The sequence below is a fragment of the Podarcis liolepis genome (genome assembly GCF_965112155.1).
Source record: "Podarcis liolepis genome assembly, chromosome: 10".
In the NCBI taxonomy this organism is placed as follows: Eukaryota; Metazoa; Chordata; class Lepidosauria; order Squamata; family Lacertidae; genus Podarcis; species Podarcis liolepis.
Window position 1 is genome coordinate 64902152 of NC_139562.1, and position 23237 is coordinate 64925388.

General features: G+C 44.1%; 1 protein-coding gene across 4 annotated transcripts in view; it reads left to right on the forward strand.

The window, feature by feature from the left end:
- Positions 1–23237, forward strand: part of GRM8 (glutamate metabotropic receptor 8) — a 564746-nt gene that overhangs the window by 17177 nt on the left and 524332 nt on the right. For all 4 annotated transcript variants that reach the window (XM_083463429.1, XM_083463427.1, XM_083463428.1 and 1 more), the window contains exon 2: positions 2000–2863. In XM_083463429.1, coding sequence (XP_083319555.1) covers positions 2354–2863 — 510 coding nt within the window. In that variant the 5' untranslated portion in view covers positions 2000–2353. The remainder of the gene's footprint in view (positions 1–1999; positions 2864–23237) is intronic.

Genomic DNA, 23237 nt, shown 5'->3' on the forward strand with positions numbered 1-23237 from the left:
TCTTTACATACTGAGTCCCCTTCCCAAACCCTTGAGGTAGACATAAAGATGAGTCTGCCGCATCAAGCCAGTGGCTCAGCCAGACCAGGATCATGTCCTCACAGTGGACAGCAAAGATGTCAGGTGATTTGCAGCAAATGGCCTCTGGAGGCTTAATGCCTCTGACAGGGGAGATGGAACAAATAAGGTGATGGCTGTTGAAAGCTTCATCCTCCAGGAATTTGTCCAATCCACTTATACTACAAATACAATTTCATATGATATACAGTTAATTCTTTACAGCCACCCAAAAGTAGCTTTTAGTTTTCAGCTGTGAGCATAAAACCCAAACCTGATGGAAGATTTAGCTTTTATGGCGCTTGATCCTCTAATCTGCCATGCAGGACAAGAAACGGACAGGATCAAGTACTGTTTTTATGGCAGTGTTGAAAGTCCTGGAGTTACGCCGTTTCTACAAATTCCTAGCAGGAATATTGAATGAGTGAAATAGCTTGGGTCAGTGGAGCAGCGCTGGTGAAATTCATTTCTTCTTTTTTTGTGGGGGGTAATTTTCATTTATTTATTTATTACATTTATACCTCCCATCTTTCCTCCAGGGAGCTCAAGGTGGAATACAGTGGTACCTCAGGTTAAGTACTTAATTTGTTCCGGAGGTCCGTTCTTAACCTGAAACTGTTCTTAACCTGAAGCACTACTTTAGCTAATGGGGCCTCCTGCTGCTGCCACACCGCCGGAGCCCGATTTCTGTTCTTATCCTGAAGCAAATTTCTTAACCTGAAGCACTATTTCTGGGTTAGCGGAGTGTGTAACCTGAAGCGTATGTAACCTGAAGCGTATGTAACCTGAGGTACCACTGTACATAAGTCTCCTCATTCCTACTTTATCCTCACAGCAACCCTGGGAGGTAGGTCAGGCTGTGATTGAGTGACTAGCCCAAGGCCTCCCAATGAGTTCTATGACTGGGTGGAAATTTGAACTTTGTTCTTCCAGGTCCTCATCCGATACTCTTAACTATTATGCTACACTGGCTCTGTAACCCACATTAATAATAAATATCACATCACTGATAATATATCACTTCTCATTAAAATAATGCTAAGGGCGTGTGCAGTAAAAAACAAAAAATACAAAACCATTTCAACACCTCCCCCAATCAAATAAACAATAAAAACAATTCACTATGAATTCAATTACAGTAGCCAGTAATCATCATTCCACTGGTGTCAGAGGCCAGGGAAAGCTTTGGGAAATAGATATGTTTGCCATTTTTTTGCCTCACAAAAAACAGATGTAGGCAGAAGAATGAAAGTACAGGACAATGAGGCGGAGTAGCAATAAGATTATACAGTCTTTTCCTTAGGAACATGATCGGGCAGAAATTCCCTTATGCTGATGCAGTTTTGCAAACATAAAGGATATGCATTATCTCAACAGCATGAGCGCTGTGTTTTAAGGCTTATATACCTGCAACCCAAAGGAATAGAATGCAAAGAATAGAATGCAATGCAATGGAACTGTCGGTTCAGACCTTGTTGGGTTGAGTTTCTGCTGTCGCTTCAGCTCTGCTAATGTAATCACTGCCTTGCTCTCTCAGGGGTAATCATGGAATCATAGAATTGTAGTGTCGGACATCGTAGACTTGTGCCAAAAAGAGACTTGTGAATGAGTTGTGCATCTTTCCACAATACTGGGTAGCATCTGAAGCGGCAGATTTCCCTTCATTCCCCTCTGAGACACGTGAGCTAAAAGTGCATCTGTGCTTGAAATTCTTCCCGCAGAGGAGATGTTTGAGCCACCCCTTCAGTTGCCCCCTGAAACTAATGTTTCCAAGTAATGGAATGTGTGTATATTGACAAAGAGCAACCAGTTAATATCTTCAGAGGAAATGAAGGGTAAAACCTCAGCAATAAACTCTGTTCCAGAAAATGATAATAGTGTAATAGCAAAATTAAGATAGCTGAACTAAGCAGTTTTCTATATTTCCCCCCTGATATTTCAGGAGTGTCTCCATCTCAGGACATTATCCAAGGATGTGAATTGCTGATCTCCTCCCAGCATCGGATGCTTTTACCCTAATGACAGTCTGCCATCGCTGAAAATACTCCACAAGCAAAGGTAACACATGGAAAAGTTCATCCCAATGGATTCCTTTTGTGAAAGGCTTCTTGAGGACTTTTGTTGAGAAGCAACTACCACCCTACTGTCCCCCCTTTTCTACCTACTGCATGGTCCTATCTTCTGATTCATTGGGCACTGATGGTAGCCTTCAGAAGGGGCAGTTTCAAATCGTCCACCTTCACCTCTAGCCAGAGAAGAACCTGGGTCTTGGATTGCAACAACACCTTCCGGAAAAATGGTATACGAGGACAAGCATCTAGTCTCCGGCCACTGTTTCTTCCTACTCGCAGCCAAATTGTGTTGGATGCTCCCGATGATGCGAGGAACTCACAGCCAGGAATATGCCCACTCCATCCGACTCGATGGAGATGTCATCTTGGGGGGACTTTTCCCTGTCCACGCAAAGGGGGAAAGAGGAGTACCTTGTGGGGAGCTCAAGAAGGAAAAGGGGATCCATCGGCTCGAGGCAATGCTATATGCAATCGATCAGATCAACAAGGACCCTGACCTCCTTGCCAATGTCACTTTAGGCGTCCGGATACTAGACACTTGCTCCAGGGACACCTACGCTTTGGAGCAGTCTTTAACATTTGTGCAAGCCTTGATAGAGAAAGACGGGTCCGACGTGAAGTGTGCTAATGGAGACCCACCTATTTTCACAAAGCCGGACAAGATAACGGGGGTTATAGGTGCAGCTGCAAGTTCAGTGTCCATTATGGTGGCTAATATTTTAAGACTTTTTAAGGTAGGTGTGCTTTTAACTCTTCATCTAATGTGCGAAATGTAATGAACGCAAGTAAGAAGCAATCCAGCTGTGGTTTGAGGTATCCCAGCAAGAACATTTCCCCAATATAATACAAACCATAGCTCAAATATTAGGGGGAATAAATTTGTATCCCCCTATTCATATATGTGGTATGTGTTGGAAAATATTTCATATCTTAAATGTGTGTGTGTGTGTGTGTGTGAGAGAGAGAGAGAGAGAGAGAGAGAGAGGAAAGGTCTAATGGGGGGAAATGAAGATTGTTGTAGACTGTATATTATTATCAACAAGTGCCATATAGAAATGCACATGACACTTCACAGGACATGGTAATGTCCCTGCCCTGAGAAGTTTACAGTCAAATATCTTCCCTCTTTGGGGAGATGATGGAGAACAGTGATGGGTGTTGAATGACAGTGTAGGCTTGTAGACTTGGTGTAGGGGATGAATAGACTTCACTACATTTATTACTATTACCAAATAAGGTAAAAAGGTAAAGGACCCCTGGACAGTTAAGTCCAGTCAAAGGCAACTATGGGGTTGTGGCGCTCATCTTGCTTTCAGGCCAAGGTAGCCAGCGTTGGTCCACAGACAGCTTTCCGGGTCATGCGGCCAGCATGACTAAACTGCTTCTGGTGCAATGGAACACCGTGACGGAGACCAGAGCGTACGGAAACGCCATTTACCTTTCTGCCCCAGTGGTACCTATTTATCTACTTGCACTGGTGTGCTTTCAAACTGCTAGGTTGGCAGGAGCTGGGACAGAGCAACGGGAGTTCACCCTGTCACAGGGATTTGAACCACTGACCTTCCGATCGGCAAACCCAAGGGGCTCAGTGGTTTAAGATCACATTACAAGCCAGTTTTTGCTTAGACATGATCACAAGTTTTTGCTTAGACATGATTGTGTGACTATGTTGTAATATTTTTTCAAAACCTTTGAAGCAGAAGTCCATTCAAACAACTTTAGGAGTGGCCTAGATGGGATAATAACAAAATACAACAACATAGGGTTAGAAATGATGCCTCAACGCAGCAGGGCAGATTAAATTCCCAGGTAAAAAACCCTGTTACAGACTGATAAATCTAAATGGCTTTGGCATTAAAAAAAATAGGCATTCCCTTGAGTATAAAAATAAAACAGAGTTAGTGCCAGGGAAACCTTCCTGGGGAGGGAATTCCACACCAAAGATGGGATGTCACAACTGAATCAACTCTCTCTCTGGTCACCACCCACCTTTCTCCTGATGGCATGCAGACTTGCAGACTGGCCTAAGAGGATGATCTTATTACCCAGACAGATTTGTGTGGGAAGAAAAGCAATCATTTAGACCCTTAGCTATTTTTGCTTTAAAGCAGGGCTGGGGGACCTTAGGTCCAGGGGGCCAAATGTGGCCATTTGCGCTTCTCTGTCTGGCCTTTAGGACTCTCCCCAGAGCACACACTTTCCTCAGCCTGGCCAGAGTGTGTCTTGAACCCTTGTTTGTCTGGATGGGGGATAGAGAGGAGCGCATGAATGTGTGAATATAGAAACCAGTCTATATACAAAGATAAAAGTTACACTCATTGCTCTAACCATTTTTACCTCTGTCTCTGCACTCCACTGTTATGTGGCCCCTGGAAGGTGGTCCAGGATGGAATTTGGCCCTCGGTCTGAAGAAAAAAGGAGAGCCAGTGTGGTGTAGCAGTTAAGAGCGGTAGTCTGGTGAACCGGGTTCGCGCCTCCGCTCTTCCACATGCAGCTGCTGGGTGACCTTGGACTAGTCACACTTCTTGAAGTCTCTCAGCCCCACTCACCTCACAGAGTGTTTGTTGTGGGGGAGGAAGGGAAAGGAGAATGTTAGCCGCTTTGAGACTCCTTCGGGTAGTGATAAAGCGGGATATCAAATCCAAACTACTACTACTACTACTACTACTACTACTACTACTCTTCTTCTTCTTCTTCTTCTTCTTCTTCTTCTTCTTCTTCTTCTTCTTCTTCTTCTTCTTCCTCCTCCTCCTCCTCCTCCTCCTCCTCCTCCTCCTCCTCCTCCTTCTCACTTAAAGGTTAAGGACAGTGCTCTGAATTGTGCTTGGCTTGGGAGATCCAGAACGGGATCTTTGCGCAGAACAGAAGCCATTGTGTGCTTAACAATTGCTAGCGCAGACTTTTGTTTTGCAGAACTTTGGTTATGCACCTGTGAACTTAATGGATCATTTAATTGAGGTAGATGCAACTATCAATACTTAAGTGTATTCACTGTTGTGGCTCAGGCTATTTCTGTATTTAATTGTAAGTTCTTCTAGACTACCTCTGTCTGACAACACAATTATAGGACAATCAGATCCAAGTCTTACACACAAATCTGCTTGTAAGAGGACCAGGGAGGATCTTTTAAATGGGCAAATATGCCTGGAATGCTGGAAATATTGATCCGTATGTCTAACCAAATTAAATATAATGAAGTGTCATTACTTCTCTGAGAAACTTAGCCTCTTCCTTAATTTTCACAAGGTTATAATTTTTCCCAGACGAGTCCCAGCAGATTGCTTCAGAACAACAATTGTGTTGACGTGTAATTGATTACCTTCATCATATACTTTATTATGTCCTAGAGCATAAACAGTGGAAAGGTAAACCTGCCACTTCTAGACTCATCAAGCACAGTGGACAGATGACAGAGCCCTAATCAATAAACTCAGTTGGAACTGATTAGGCAGCTAGCATTTAATTTTAAATCCTGCAGGATGGTAAATAGATAATGGTGCATTAGATGGTTTCAGTACATACCATGGATGCTGCCTCTTATTATCTGGAGTGACACTTATTATGCCAGTTCTCTTCTCATCTTCTGTTGGGAATGATCATGCTTATAATGAAGCCTACATACCACACACAAACACAGATGTGTGAACCACTTCCATTTGCAAAGCCTGCAAAGTATCTGAGCTGAACGTTGTGAAAGTTCTATCCTTTTCATTCATACATGAAAATGTCCGACAACCGGAGTTAGCATTTGGCTAGCAATTCAGCCACAAGATTCAAACAAGAGATGGGGGACAGTGCTGAATGCTTCCTTAAGTTGCCAAGAATTAAACTCTCCTTTTGGAGGATGGCACAGTTGTCTCATGGAGCCTCCACACTGGCGGTCAACATGGCTCTGAGCATTTAGGGATGGTCAAGCTATAGAGGGCAAGGAAGGGGTTTGACTCTCCATTGGCAACTGTCCAAGGTCACCCAAAGGAATATTTACACCACGGAGACTAGAGATGGACGAATCTCTCAGTTTCATTTTGCCGTTTTTCCACGCTTAAGTTCCGTTCTCTTCATTTCCACATCAGTTTGCAATTTTTGTAAGTCACAAAAATTCACCAAATTTCTTCTAAAATACACGTCTTGTACTTTTGCCCAGTGCATGTTTTTGCAAAGCAGGTTCCTATAATTTAACGCATTGTTCGCTGCTGCCTTCACTAATATGTGCATCTTTATGCATACATTACCCAGTATATGCATATTTTGTACACATCACTTGACTGGAGAACTTCATTGCAAAATTTGAAGGTCTGCTTCATTTCTGGTTCGCGTCCTGTTTCAGGAAGTGCAAATTAGGTAAATGTGCCTTTAAACGCAGACTATCTCTAACACCCCTAACTGAGACACATGGTTTTGAAAGAGATGCTTTTTTCCCAGCCATTCCTCATGATGGCATTCCTTGGAGATGCAGTAACACATCTGGTGTGAATTCACTTGCCTGCAATTTTCCAGCTGCTGCCAGACACGATGAGTGAAAAGGATCAGATCAGTGAAGGCTTATAAGAAATATTGTTCATATTTGTATCTTGCCATTGCCCACAGAGTTCTGGAAAGTGGTTTTAGAATCATAGAACTGGAAGGGACCTGAATAACACCAACTGCTTAATGTAGGAAGTCCAGAATGAGAGCACACTTAGAATCATAGAATCATAGAATGCACAATAAAAAGACATTTTCATAGAAAGAATCCTAGAGTTGGAATAGACCACAAGGGCCATCGAGTCCAACCCCCTGCCAAGCAGGAAACACCATCAGAGCACTCCTGACATATGGTTGTCAAGCCTCTGCTTAAAGACCTCCAAAGAAGGAGACTCCACCACACTCCTTGGCAGCAAATTCCACTGTTGAACAGCTCTTACTGCCAGGAAGTTCTTCCTAATGTTTAGGTGGAATCTTCTTTCTTGTAGTTTGGATCCATTGCTCCGTGTCCGCTTCTCTGGAGCAGCAGAAAACAACCTTTCTCCCTCCTCTATGTGACATCCTTTTATATATTTGAACATGGCTATCATATCACCCCTTAACCTCCTCTTCTCCAGGCTAAACATGCCCAGCTCCCTTAGCCGTTCCTCATAAGGAGGAACTTAGTTTGCCTCTGCTTATAGACCTCTAGCAAGAGAGAAGCCACCACCCCTTTAGGGCACTGGTCGCCATTGCTGAGCTGCTCTTACCATCAAGTCATTTTTCCAAAGGCTCTCTAGCTAAATCTTATAACTTAAGCCCTCCTGGGCAATAGAGAATACAGCAATCCTATGAAGTAGATCAGGATGAAGAAACTACAACTTTTCTGGCTCAACTGGCAAACAGCATAGCTTAGTAAAGATGTGAGACACATTTCTCTCCCCTCCTGAATCCTTATGCTATAGGGTGCTTAGAATCATGGAAATCATTTTTATATTTAAATGGCTGAGAGTGCAGCATAGAATAAAAGCATCTAAGCATGCTCAAAACACTCCTTTTCTTTATAGCGTTGGTTGTGAGTATTGACTCAGAGGTTTGCAGGGAATTAGTCTTTCATACCTTAAAAATGCTGCTATAGAAATGAGTGTTTGAAAATGATCTGTCTAGGTGGTAGTTTAACACCCCCCCCCCCAAAAAAAATCTGAGTCACTCTTGATTACATTCCTGTCTTTGCAGGTACCTATCATACTGCCTTCTGTATGCATCTCTTTTTTAATTGCCTGCTCCTTTTTCTCAAGTCTTTTCTACCCCAGTTAAATAATACATATATCAGAAGTAGTGATAGACATCTTGGTCACTTAATGCAGGGTCAACTAGATTACAGCTCTCCCTCATTTTTACTATTGGAGACAGCAAAGTCGACTGATTTTAGAAACTAATCCCTGTAGAACATGCATTAGCTGCACATTGAGAACAGCAAGAAGGAGAGAAGCCTATGAATTGTCTCCGATAGCAGCAATTTGTCTTCTGAAAGCATGACAGCTACTTCCTGATTTCCATTATGCAATGAGATTGCAAATAACATTCCACTGCAGTCTTAATCAATACAGAGTCACATGGTGCCCCCCTCTGGGGAAGCTCCTACTTACCCATTTAATTGATGTAACACAGTTGCTGGCAAAAGGAGGCGACATCTCTTTCAGGTTTTAATTATAGATCATGCAAAATAACTTTAATGAGAGTGGGGTGGGGGAGAACCTAGAACATGATATTTGAAGGGACTTGTATTTTAGGGCATATATAGGTGTTTGAGAGTTAATCCCTGAGAAGTACACAAAATAGCTTTGGAATGGAGGAAATGAACATTCTGTTCTTCACAATATTGTCATTGGAGAATCTTATCACATGAGTTCAAGCTGAAGCCCAGACTCCCTGAAAGACCTGGGGCAGTTCACTGTCTCAGCCTCCTCTTCCTCAAGAACCACCTCATCCCTTACACATTCCCAAAGCCATTTCCCAACATATTGTCACACTCTGCTGTGGCCAAGAATAACTCTGGCTCTTGGCATACCAGTAGGAGTAAGATTGATATCCATATTCAATTGTTGCAGAAGTGTGTGAAGAAATTAGTAAAAAGAGAGCTTAGCATCACATCCAAACCCAATGTTGCTGTTGTTGTTAAGTCGTTCAGTCGTTTAGTTGTGTCCGACTCTTCATGAACCCATGGACCAGAGCACGCCAGGCACCCCTGTCCTCCACTGCCTCCTGCAGTTTGGTCAAACTCATGTTAGTAGCTTCAAGAACACTGTCCAACCATCTCATCCTCTGTCGTCCCCTTCTCCTTGTGCCCTCAATCTTTCCCAACACCAGGGGCTTTTCCAGGGAGTCTTCTCTTCTTCTCATGAGGTGGCCAAAGTATTGGAGCCTCAGCTTCATGATCTGTCCTTCCAGTGAGCACTCAGGGCTGATTTCCTTAAGAATGGATAGGTTTGATCTTCTTGCAGTCCATGGGATTCTCAAGTACCATAATTCAAAAGCATCAATTCTTTGACGATCAGCTTTCTTTATGGTCCAGCTCTCACTTCCATACACCACTACTGGGAAAACCATAGCTTTAACTATATGGACCTTTGTCGGCAAGGTGATGTCTCTGCTTTTCTCCCAAGAAGCAGGCGTCTTTTAATTTCGTGACTGCTGTCACCATCTGCAGTGATCATGGGACCCAAGAAAGTAAAATCTCTCACTGCCTCCATTTCTTCCCCTTCTGTTTGCCAGGAGGTGATGGGACCAGTGGCCATGATCTTCGTTTTTTTGATGTTGAGCTTCAGACCATATTTTGCGCTCTCCTCTTTCACCCTCATTAAAAGGTTTTTTAATTCCTCCTCACTTTCTGCCATTAAGGTTGTGTCATCAGCATATCTGAGGTTGTTGATATTTCTTCCGGCAATCTTAATTCTGGCTAGGGATTCATTCAGCCCAGCCTTTTGCATGATGAATTCTGCATATAAGTTAAATAAGCAGGGAGACAATATACAGCCTTGTCGTACTCCTTTCCCAATTTTGAACCAATCAGTTGTTCCATATCCAGTTCTAACTTTAGCTTTTTGTCCCACATAGAGACTTCTCAAGAGACAGATGAGGTGATCAGGCACTCCCATTTCGTTAAGAACTTGCCATAGTTTGCTGTGGTTGACACAGTCAAATGCTTTTGCAAACCCAATATCGTGTTTATTTATCCCTTACAAGCCACAGTCCCTAGCCAAATGCAATGCATAGTTTGGTGTTGACTTACAGTCAGGGCCGGCCCAATGCATTTTGGCACCTGAGGCAAACCACAAAATGGTGGACCCCTAACAGGGAAGAAGGGATGAGTGAAGATCTATAACAGACTTCCTCAACCTCGACCCTCCAGATGTTTTGAGACTACAATTGCCATCCTCCCTGACCACTGGTCCTGCTAGCTAGGGATCATGGGAGTTGTAGGCCAAAAACATCTGGTGGGCCGAGGTTGAGGAAGCCTGATATACAAGAAGAACAAAAGGGGAATAAACAGACCCTCTTTTCCAGGGACAGTTCCCTATTTTCCAGGGACAGTCCTGGATTTGCAGAAGCCATCCTGGTTTCTGATTTGATCCCAGAATGTCCCTATTTTCCTTGGAGAAATGTTGGAGCGTATGGAGTTATGCAACCTCTGAGCCAAGGAGATATGTAACTATACAATCTTTGGAAGACATCTGAAGGCAGCCCTGTATAGGGAAGGTTTTTTTAAAAAAAATGTTTCATGCTTTATTATGATTTTATATCTGTTGGAAGCCACCCAGAGTGTGGATGCAGGCAATGGCTTTCATAAGAAAGTAAGGAGAGTCCTGCTGGTTTAGGCTAATGGCCCGTCTAGTCTAGCATCTTGTTCCCCCAGTGGCCAACCGGTTCTTATGAAAACCCTGCAAGCAATAGCACTCTCCTCACTTGTGATTTCCAGCAACTGGGTCTGTGGGGAAATGGTGTCTCTAAGATGTTTAATGATTCTGCATGCCTGCCAATTTTCTGCTGAAAAACCACCTCTGACCACCTCTCTCAAGGCTTCAGATACATATTCCCCCTTCTCTACCGAACCATGGGGAGGATGAGCAGCTGCAAGCAGGGAGGGGTTTTTTTGCAGAGAGTGGGGGGTGGAGAGGAGCAGAGACAAATTGAACCTGCCTACTGCTGCTTTCCCACTCCAAATCACTCTTTTCTGAGGCTGCCTTTTCTCACTTCTGCAAGAAGTGGCTGTTTGCATAACACCTGTTCACATATAGTCGTTCTGTAATGCTGCTCTTAGAGGGATAAAACATAATGACTGCTGCTCCATGTTTTTATTGCTTGCTGTGTATTGCGCAGACCTGTCTCCTTAGCCACAGCCACTCATGAGCCAACAACCTAACAACCTAAAGGCTATCAACCTTTTAGGGGCTGAGCCTAGGGCTTGCCGATCGGAAAGTCGGCGGTTCGAATCCCCGTGACGGGGTGAGCTCCCGTTGCTCGGTCCCAGCTCCAGACAACCTAGCAGTTCGAAAGCACATCAAAGTGCAAGTAGATAAATAGGTACCGCTGCAGCAGGAAGGTAAACGGCATTTCCGTGAGCTGCTCTGGTTTCACTAGAAGCAGCTTAGTCATGCTGGCCACATGACCCAGAAAAACTGCGGACAAATGTCAGCTCCCTCCGCCATTAAAGCGAGATGAGCACCGCAACCCCAGAGTCATTCAGTCATTCGCGACTGGACTTAACTGTCAGGGGTCCTTTACCTTTACCTAATAACAAGGATTTTCCCTGCATCTCTTGATCACACAAGTAATGCATGCTTTGTGAGTGTTTTTGGGAGTGTGTGTGTATGTGTTGATTTATTGCATCCTGATGTAAGCTGCCTTGAGGACTACTTGATTCAAAAGTAGGTATAAGTAAATTAATGCTTTGCTCCAATAGCATCATTGAGATGGGCAAAAATGTATAGGCTTCCTTGATCTTTCTCAAGTGTCCCTGAAGGCTTAGAAGATACACCAATCTCACAGCTAGGCAAGAACTGTACTATCTTTGTTAAACAAGAACATAACAGCAACGGGGAACTCCCTACTCCGCCTAGTATTGATTAAATCCTGTGATTAATCTATATACACACTGGAGCTTCATGGAGAAAGGAGCCGCACTCTGGTTGCTTCTGAAGACGCCTTTCTTATCAGTCAGTCCTCCTACTATCCACATGAAAGAGATTGTAATCATTCCAATTAGTGCAGGGAATTGTTCATTTTGCCTCTTTCTTGTACACCCACATTGTACCTAGTATAAATTTGTCTCCAAACAGTGTGTTTACATGATCTTGGGGAAGCGGATGCTGTTGCAAAGGCTGCTAATTTAGACTTGCTAACCTGATGCCGACTCTTTGGCATCAGTAAGGAACTTCAGGGCATTTGAATCCCCTTCCTTCCAATCTAGCCTGCCATTATTTTCATCAGCTGATGTGTACAGCAAAGGTGGCATTTTTCCATATCCGCCATATTAAGCAGTTGGTCCCTTACCTTTCTCGCCCTGATCTGGCCACAGTGATCCATGCGACGGTCACCTCCAGGCTTGATTATTGTAACAGGGCTGCCCTTGAAGCTGACCCAGAAACTCCAGCGGATGCAGAATGCCGCAGTGAGGCTCCTACGGGGTCCTTGCCATGGGATCATATTCATCCAGTGCTTTACCAAGTGCACTGGCTCCTGGTGGAGTACAGGGTCAGGTTTAAGGTGCTGGTTTTGACCTTTAAAGCCATATGTGGCCTAGGACCCACGTACCTATGGGATCACCTCTCCTGGTATGCCCTGTGGAGGACCTTAAGGTCCACAAATGACAACACCTTGGAGGTTCCCACTCGCAAGGTGGTTAGATTGGTCTCAACTAGGACCAGGGCCTTTTCAGTGCTAGCCTCGACTTGGTGGAATGCTCTGTCACAAGAGACTAGGGCCCTGCAGGACTTGACATCTTTCCGCAGGGCCTGCAAAACAGAGCTGTTCTGCCTGGCCTTTGGTTTGGACTCAGTCTGACCCTTATGTTTCCCTCCCCTTATGGTTTTGATCTATGGGCTACTATTAAAATGAGGCTGCATTTTAAATTGTATTTTAACCCGTATTTTAAATTGGTTTCCCCCCCATTATGTTTTTATTGTAATTTTACTGGTGTTAGCCGCCCTGAGCCCGGCTCTGGCCGGGGAGGGCAGGGTATAAATAAAAAATTATTATGATTATTATTATTACATTTAATTCCTCATTCAAGCTAAATGAGAGACGTGTTGCAGACATTTATTTATTTTTGTTAAGAAACGAATGCTCCATCTTTCTGACATCATTGGCAAGGCGGCTTGCAAAAATAAGTTTTCACCTGATACCTAAAAGATAGTGAAGAAGGCAGGAGGTGAAAGGTAGTTCATGGTTGGGGTGCCATCACAGAGAATGTACTGTTCTCACTAGACACCCCATGTAACCACAAAAAATGGGGACACCGAGATCTTGGTCTGAGATGATCTTAATGTATGTGCGTGTGGATAATTCAAAATTGAGCAAAACTGAGAGAGTGTCAAGTGCCATGTCAGAGGGTCTGTACAAACTGAAGTCCAGGTTGAACGGCTCAGCAATAAAGCTTTCTCTTGATCACAACAGAATCCTGTGTATTGGGCCAAAGATGTAAATCCAGCTACATATCTCCACCCACATTATGATGTTCATTGGCTCTATTTTGAACTGGAGGCATGCTTCTTTTGATGTGAAGATGGATATGCAAGTTTTACATTCCATGACCTGGAAGCGATATTTGGGTATTTGCATGCTGCTAATTTTGGTATATTTCAACTGACTTTTTCTTTTTAGCAAGTAGGAACATTTGTTTTTACTTGGTTGCCTTTGTTCTTTGTGTGTGAGAGAATACTGACTGACACCAGTTACTTCAGTGCTCATTATTTTGGCAGTGCCACATTTAAATATCATAAACAATAATCCAATCCGTGGTCTATCAGAGGTGCTGTGGTCCAAATCTAATGGAAAGTTATCGTTCTAAAGTTCTACTGAAACCAGTGCAGTAAGTTACTTGTGATTACTTTCAACCCCATGAACTTCAATGGGCTTTGACAGTGCTATTTTTCTAGAAAAAAAGGTGCCGGAACTCACCATGTATGCCTCCCTTGTTCTCGTATAATGGCAATGGCGCCCACCTAAGAGGAGCTGGAACTGAGTTCCAGCGAGTTGTGGCTGGAAAAATGCCCTGGGCCTTCGGTGCAATAGCTAATGAATTCCTGTGCATGAATACTCAGAAATGCGTCCAGTCAGTTCCCTGTGAGTTACTGCAAACAAAATATGACTAGTTTTGCAGACTAATGTTCTTTCTTCGGAGATGTGAGCACACAGCAAAGGGTTCAGGGAGCACAATCCAACTCCCAGTGCCAAAACACTGCACTAAATATTTTACCGCACTTGGAAGAGATAATTGATTTTCAAATTCCATGTACATTGCTTGGATTGATTAGCATCAACATTAATTTGTGTTAATTTTCTTGAGCTGAAGGAGTGTCAACTTAACAGTGCATTAATTTGGGGTTTTGCAGGAGATTGTAGACTTTTACACCCTAGGTGTCATGAACATGATTCACCCTTTCTGGTGTCTGTTAGGTGTCAGAGGACGTTTCTGTCCTATGAGTGGGAGTGAAAAAACACATACCGGATTCTCAGGTTCAGAATCTGATTACAGCCACAGGTGAGCTATGCAGAGAAAGTGGAGAGGCTAATGCTTCCTATAGTCTTCTTTTTGAGTTTGGTTTGAGCCTGTACAACAGGTCTGGGGAAACTTTGATCCTCCAGATGTTGCTGAATTGCTACTCCCATCATTCCTGGCCATTGGCCATGCTGGTTGGGGCTACAGTATCACAACAATCTGGAGGGCCAACGGTTCCTCACACTTGTTGTACAACCATATATTAGTTGCACATCACATGCACAACTGTAACACACAACCTGCACTGTAGTCATAGCGTGAGTGCTAGTTTGTCTTGTCCCAGTTGCTCCTTTTTGTAGAGGTCCGTGGCGATATGATTCTGCTCAGCTCATGGCAGTATTGATGGAGCTTGAACGTACAGGCAGATGCAACCGATGCTTGATAACTTGCCATAATGATGTGAACAGATTTTATTGTGCACTTAAACTCAGAGGAAAGTTAAACATCCAGATGCGTCCCAAACTGTTATAGTGTGAAATTATGTGAAAAATTGAAAGGATGCATGAAATTGGAAACCACACAACTTATCTCCAATTCCAAAATTAACTCTCATGTGTATCTGGTGTCATAACTGATCCTGAAGTGTTATATATTATATTATACTTCTTTCCCTTGAACCAGTGTATCCCATTCTTCTTAGTGGTTTTATTTTGCTTTAATTTGAAGGTTTCGCTAGGAGGAGATGGAGCCAATTAAAATCCTGGTTGAAGTGAACATTCAAGACAATGGGACACAGTGACCTCAAACTCTCATTTCATATGTCTTGTATTTTTAAAATTTAAAAAGATCAAGTCTGTAGTCCTTAGCAGCTGCAAAGCTATTCTTGAAAGTGTGTAGCCCAGGCCTGTGACAATTCCAGAAACTAGAAGGATGCCTGAATATAATTTCCCATGTTTGGGGGCAGGACTAGGGCTTATCATAGCTCCTTGCTCCTCTACAATACTAGCAAAACCAGAATATGTTATGCAAAATAGCTTATGCAAAATAAGAGGGACTCTGGAAATGCACTGAGTTTGTAATGCAGGTCACAGAACTCAGCTTCCTTCAGCACAGAATTGTTATTGATTTGGTGCTGAATTTATTTATTTAGTGCAGAATAAACTCTGCCCTTTATAAGGAGATGCACAAATGGAGAGGAGAAACTTGATTTCCTCTGGCTGAGGCCCAGTTTATGCATTAGCTGTGTGGCATGCTTGCTGCAGCGAAACTTCTCCTTGACATTTGGTTTTCTGTACATAGGAATTTGTCTCCCTTTGTGCGAGAAAGAGTGTGCCGTAACAGGAACTCAAACCCGCAATTTGAAGTGCCATAGGCCAGCCATTTGTGAGGATCAGATTGTGTGAATCAGGGAACACTTGTTAGGCACAATGGGGAATTTCATGAATGTACTGTACATGGATAGTTTATTTGAAGGCTATCAACTGCATTGGTTATTTTGCATGTGTCCCAATTTTCCAGGGACAGTCCTGGATTTACAGTCCTGATTTGATCCTGGAATGTCCTGCTTTTCCTTTGTTTGTTGTTGTTGTTTAGTCACTTAGTTGTGTCCGACTCTTCGTGACCCCATGGACCAGAGCACGCCAGGCACTCCTGTCTTCCACTGCCTCCCGCAGTTTGGTCAAACTCATGCTGGTAACTTCAAGAACACTGTCCAACCATCTCGTCCTCTGTCTTCCCCTTCTCCTTGTGCCCTTCATCTTTCCCAACATCAGGGTTTTTTCCAGAGAGTCTTCTCTTCTCATGAGGTGGCCTCAGCTTCATGATCTGTCCTTCCAGTGAGCACTCATCGAAGAAATGTTGGAGGGTATGGAATTATGTATCCCCCGAGCCAAGGAGATAAGTAACTATACAACCTTTAGAAGACATCTCAAGAGGTTCAGTGGTACCTCTGGTTACGTACTTAATTCATTCCGGAGGTCCGTTCTTAACCTGAAACTGTTCTTAAGCTGAAGCACCACTTTAGCTAATGGGGCCTCCTGCTGCTGCTGTGCTGCCACCGCAAAATTTCTGTTCTCATCCTGAAGCAAAGTTCTTAACCCGAGGTACTATTTCTGGGTTAGCGGAGTCTGTAGCCTGAAGCGTATGTAACCTGAAGCGTATGTAACCCGAGGTACCAGTGTATAGGGAAGTTTTTTTTAATGTTCAATATTTTATTGTGCTTTTATATGTGTTGGAAGTTGAAATAGGATGCCCCTATTTTCATCGGAGAAATGTTGGCTGGTGTGCACCCACCTGCCAATCAGCAGACATCACTGGATGAGTAAAAGTCACATCATTTGGGGCTTTTTAGCTTAGTTTAGGGGGAAATTGAGCAAGGGTGTATTGATAGAGGTGTATGGAATTACGCACAGTGTGAAAAAAGTGAATAGGCATAATTTGTTTTCCCTCTCTCTTAAAGCTAGATCCTGGAGTCATCAAATGAATGTTGGATGTTCTAGGCAGACAAAAGATCAACACAGAGCTGAACTATATAATTATTTACCACAGAGTGAATCCATTTTACTTTTAAAAGCCCATGAACCTATCTGTCTGCATTTTGGGAAGGCTTAATCTACCCTAGGTGAGCTCTTGTGCCTGTAAATTTTACCAACTTTGGCCCAAAGAGGAAGAGGTTACTAGCAACATGATAGGGAATGGGGAACACAGAATTTCATATTATACGAAGCAGCTTGGAACCCTGTGGCAGTTTAAAGCAGAGCGAGCACAGAGTGATTTGGGAACATATCCTAATATTTCTTAAATGAAACCCCATCATACAATACTGTTGTAGTCAGGACCTGTTTGCAAGTTGATCACAGGCATCTGGTTGGTTGCTAAGAAGAAGAAGAAGAAGAAGAGTTTGGATTTGATATCCCGCCTTTCACTCCCCTTCAGGAGTCTCAAAGCGGCTAACAATCTCCTTTCCCTTCCTCCCCCACAACAAACACTCTGTGAGGTGAGTGGGGCTGAGAGACTTCAAAGAAGTGTGACTGGCCCAAGATCACCCAGCAGCTGCATGTGGAGGAGTGGAGACGCGAACCCGGTTACCCAGATTACGTGACTACCGCTCTTAACCACTACACCACGAGAATAGGATATAGGACTAGATGGACTTTTGATTTGATTTGGCAGTGTTTTTCTTAAATTTTTATAACTTTAATGACCCCTTCTCCCCTGCTGGGAAATGTATCTCTGGTCCCCCTTCTAATTGGAATAACCAGGGTAGCTTCCTGATGAGGTGAAAGCCTGGTTAATGGGCCAATATGGGAACAAAGCGAGCGGTTTGTACCAGAGAGCAAACGAGTGGGTTAGAAAGACAAAAAGCCAGAGCTGGGAGTTGAGTGATGTGAGCTAGATGCTAGAAGCAAAGTTTCAGACTGGGAAGCCATGGAGAGTAAGAGGGATGTTTCCGTTCGAATTCAAGGTTGGGGGTTATGGGGGAAGCAAGGCCCTCTTGGGGGTGTTAATGCGGTGAACCCCTCCATCATAGGCTCAGTTTGCATATATAGTGGTACCTCGGGTTAAGTACTTAATTCGTTCCGGAGGTCCATACTTAACCTGAAACTGTTCTTAACCTGAAGCACCACTTTAGCTAAGGGGACCTCCTGCTTCTGCCGCGCTGCCACCGCGTGATTTCTGTTCTCATCCTGAAGCAAAGTTCTTAACCTGAAGCACTATTTCTGGGTTAGCAGAGTCTGTAACCTGAAGCGTATGTAACCTGAAGCGTATGTAACCCGAGGTACCACTGTATGCACATATTATAGAAACACTGCCTTCTCTGCTGTGAAACTCAAACCCAGGTAGGATCCTGGAATTCCTGGAATATTGCTCTGCTCAGAGATTGGGTTGGCATGTAGCAATATTTTGGACTTTGGGTGTTACTGGTGCTCACCGTTAAATGTCCCATAGTCTCCAGTTCTGTACATCATACAGCCAACCACCAATAAAACCTATACTGGGTTACAGTTTAAGATGAAAATGCCCTGCATTACCGTTTCATCTAAGTGTAATGTTCGTCTGAAGTAAACTTCTATTTGCTGGTGCTGCAGAGAGCCACAGATGCCACACCTGGTCCCTGGCGAGCGCATTGTAACTAAAATAGCTCTCCCCCCCATTGCCTTATGTTCATTGCCCACCCCCTCCTCCTAGCCCAGCATGGCACAGTAGAAACAAAGCAGATTTCTCTCTCTCTACCTCCACTGCAGAAGAGGAGCAATCTGTCAGCTGGACAAAGGTGACAGGCAACAAGAGTGTGGCTCTTGCTTTCAGATCTCGGAGGGTGCCCAGTGTCATTTACCTTTTTAGCAAAGATTATGATAGCAACAGGACATGCAGCGTCTGGGGAAGTTGTCTCAGATACATGAGCATAATCTGAACCATAAGCTTTACTCTCCTAATGACAACAAGTGCTGGCTGTGCAACACAGGCGACTCTATTTATGCAGGGGTTACTGTGGCGATCACACAGGGTCCCCGGACCTTTCGCCGTCTATTGATCCCTGTGCCACCACTTTATTTCTCACTGCCACCACCCAGGCCCTACCTGGTACAGTACTGAGTCCAGTCAGGGCTAAATTGGAACATAAACTTCTGTTTCTTTATTGCAGTTTAACAAGCGTGTGGTTTCATAGACGGTATTGGTCAATTACAATCATGGGGTGCCTATCCAGACCTATAACTTCCACTACCTACTCTCACTCACTAAACCACCTCTCAGATATTTACTTGTCTTCCTAGCTCCTAACTGGTCCTGACTCAGCTTATTTCGCTACACTAACTCAACCTACCCATAGACTCTATCCCAATTCACTCCCACTCCAACCAACCACCCAACTCCCAATGAACTCCCCCCTTCACCCCTCCCAGAGCTGGTTTTATAGTCCCTCTGACTCCACCCCCTGGGTCCTGATTGGGTAATCTGTTTAACTATTTCACCTCCAGCACTCTCATATGTTAACGTCACAGTTACGTACTGGGGATAGCACATGGAAGCCAAAATTGAGTTTAGACAAAACACATTGGGTTCAATGGTGGGTGGGGTTGCCAAAGTCTTCTCCCTCCATGCCTGCCCCCTTCCCACCCACTTTTTCATTCAATTTTCATTTTATTTTATTTTTTTGCTGCGTGGGTAAAGCTGAATGCGCAAAAGTTAAATGTGTGCAAGTTGAAAGTTGCCTGTAATGATAATTAACATCGGGTCTGCACTTAGTCCTGGCTTGCCTAAGAATTTATTATTTGAAATGGGAAACTCTGGTTTAGATAGGGTTGCCAGGACACCCCAAAAGTTATTGACTTTTTAAGGAACCCTGCCTCCCCCCGCCAAAAACCCATGATTTTTCGATTGCCTTGCCTAAGATCCTGGACACCTTTGAAATCCTGGTTTCAGCCCTAGTTTAGGAAAATTTTACAACAGTAAGAGCTGTTTGACTGTGGAATGGTCTCTATCGGGAGGTTGTGGACTCTCCTTCCTTGGAGGTTTTAAGGCAGAGGTTGGATGGTCATCTGTCATGGACGTTTAATTGAGATTCTTGGGGTCCCTTTCAACTCTACAATTCTATGATACTAATGTTAGTATACCTTAAACTGTACTTTGTTCCTCAGAGTTTCCAATTTTGAATGTAAAAGGGAACGCCAAAGTAATTCCCAAGTTTCCGGACAAAAAAAAAAAAAAAAAAAAAGAGTATGCTGGTCTGATGCTTGTTCTTGAAAGCCAGGATTGTTGGTCTGTACCCTGAAATGAAAGGTCCGTATAGTTTAAGCTATGGTTTTCCCAGTAGTGATGTATGGAAGTGAGAGCTGGACCATAGCCGAAGAGTTGATGCTTTTGAATTATGGTGCTGGAGGAGACTCTTGAGATTCCCATGGACTGCAAGAAGATCAAACCTATTCATTCTGAAGGAAATCAGCCCTGAGCGCGCTCACTGGGGACAGCTCCTGAAGCTGAGGCTCCAATACTTTGGCCACTTCATGAGAAGAGAAGACTCCCTGGAAAAGAAACTGATGTTGGGAAAGATTGAGGGCACAAGGAGAAGGGGACGACAGAGGACAAGATGGTTGGATGGTGTTCTCAAAGCTACCAGCATGAGTTTGACCAAACTGTGGGAGGCAGTGGAAGACAGGAGTGCCTGGCGTGCTCTGGTCCATGGGGTCATGTAGTGGTTGGGAGTTACTCGTTCGTAATCCTGCCCCGTTTGAGCATCGGATTGCCTGGTTAAACCCTCCGGACTGCACAGCCCATCTCAGCGTGGCTGCCCTTAGTCACTCGTAGAATCTGTCTGTGGGCGTTTCTTAAAGCGCTGCCAACATAAGAGTTGTTTGACGCCTAAGCGTCTCCGCCTCTCACTGCGTGGGAGTCTCCTGCGCAGGGTGGGCGTGGGCAGCGGGGTGCTTGGGCTCTCCTCACTAACTTCCAACGAAGAGTCCTGGAGCCCCTGCACCTCCCTGTCTCGTTGCTCTCCTGGATCCCTGGTGTTACACTCATTCTCTTCCCCTCTTTCCCAGCTGAGTCTCCCCCTAGTGCTGGGACCTTCTCCTGCAGAATCAGAGACCCTCTCCTTCTCCCGTGCCTCTGATGTCAGTTCCCTGACAGGTCACAAAGAGTCGGACACAACTAAACAACTAAACAACAACAACAACCCTGAAATGAACTGTTCAGTTGACTTGAGCAGGGATAGCCAAAAGGGTGCTGCTCTTCATTGGCCATGCTGGCTTGGAGTGATGGGAACTGGAGCCCAACCACATTTGAGAGGGACCACATTGGTTACCCTGCTCATACCCTGCTTTTGACACAAAAAAAGATGGATGCTCACTTCTGCTCTCCATTATTCATTCCAGAATGAACACTGCTAGGTTCATAAGCAATTTCTGACAGTGAAGCCCTTGTTTGTTTTGTTTTCAACTTCTCCTCCAACCAGGAAATTCACATAGTCTGGCATCACATCAATTATTTTGCTCTCTCCCCCCCCCCCATCCAGGAAATAAGATCCTTGTCAGGTGTGCAATATGCATTAGGCTCCTAGGCCATACAAAAAGGAAAAGTCTGCCAAGAAACCATGTGGCCATGGACTATAGACCACTTCCTCTCCATGTGCTTGCAGCCCTCATTCAGGAAATGTTTGTGAGTCCTGTTTGTGAGTACAGCAGCATATCTGACCATCAGTTAATTTGATAGAGAAATGTAGGGATTGGGAGTCCTTCAGAGAAGACAGACTCTAGAATCCTGACTTGGAGCCAGGAAGCAATGGCTCCCTCTCTCCATTTTGGGAAAATCAACTGAGTCTGGCCGCAGCAGCAGCAGCAGCCTCTGAGATACTGGCTTACAAACGCATAGCAACAGATGAGTCGTTATCTGTGGCAGAAAGGCAAATTGATAAGGGGCCCATAAAGCTCATGAATGTAGGTGCTTCTGGATTTAGTACAGGCTAATATTGTCCTAGGGCTATGCTGAGCTCCTTCCTACCATGCAAATCTAGCGATTGACTACAACAAGTGAAGCACAGCAGGGAGCTTCCCCCAAGCTCCTGTCTCTGGCAAAAATAATATATATATATATATATATATATATATATATATATATATATATTTGTTCATTTCAGCCCGTCACAGTAAATTTGAAGTCTGATGCTTCTGAGGCTTTCTGCACTGTTAACTGGCACTTGCTCCACAAAATGCAATTGAATTACATTTGTGTATACTCAGTTTGCACCGAGCAGGGAATAAGTGGCCCACGGAGTCCAATTTTTGGGACTATGCAAGCTGGCATTTGACTCCTTGGGCTTGAATTCTCAGTCTTTCTCTCTAGCAAGGCAAAGAAAGATTGAACAAGAGAGAGAGCGAGCACTGCAACCACTAGCAGTGCTAGCCTAGCCAGGTCTACTCAGAAGTAAGTCCTATGGAATTTAGTGGCGCTTACTCCCAGGTCAGTGGCATTAGGATTGCAACCTAACACTATAATTTAATTTATAGCTGCACGTTTAGACATTCAGTCCTTATTTGTACTGAATATTGCATTTGCCGTACACTCCAATGCATACCCGATAAAAATAGGGATGCCCTATTCTATAATCATTCCACTCTGGGTGGCTTCCAACACATAAAAACACAATAAAACATTACACATAAAAAAACCCCCTTCCCTATACAGGGTGGCCTTCAGATACCTTCCAAAAGTTGTATAGTGGTATCTCAGTTTATTAACTTAATCCGTTCCAGAAGTCCGTTCTTAAACCAAAACCATTCTTAAACTGAGGTGTGCTTTCTCTAATGAGGCCTCCCCCCACCAGTGCCCTTCCACCATTCAGATTCCGTTCTTAGACCAAGGTAAAGTTCTCAAACCAGGACACTACTTCCAGTTTTTGGAGTTTGTAAACCAAATCGTTCGTAAACAGGACTGTTCTTAAACCAAAGTACCACTGTATACAGTCATACCTCGGGTTGAATATGCTTCAGGTTGAGCGCTTTCGGGTTGCACTCCACGGTGACCCAGAAGTAACAGAGCACGTTACTTCTGGGTTTCGCCACTTGTGCATGCACAGGCGGTCAAAATGACATCATGCGCATGCGCGGAAGCAGTGAATCGCGACCTGCATATGTGCAGCTGTGCAGCTGCAGGTTGCATTCGCTTCAGGATGTGAACGGGGCTCCGGAATGGATCCCATTCACATCCTGAGGTACCACTGTAGTTAAGGTACTTATCTCCTTGGCTCAGGAGTAGCTTAGCCAACATTTCTCTGAGGAAAATAGGGATGTGCTAAGGAAAAGCAGGACATTCTGGGATCAAATCAGAAACCGGGATGGCTTCTGTAAATCTGGGATTGTCTCTGGAAAATAGGGACACTCGGAGGGTCTGTCTACAGTTGATTTGGTTTAATTGCCACATGTGGCTTGCCCCACCCCACCTCAACCCCC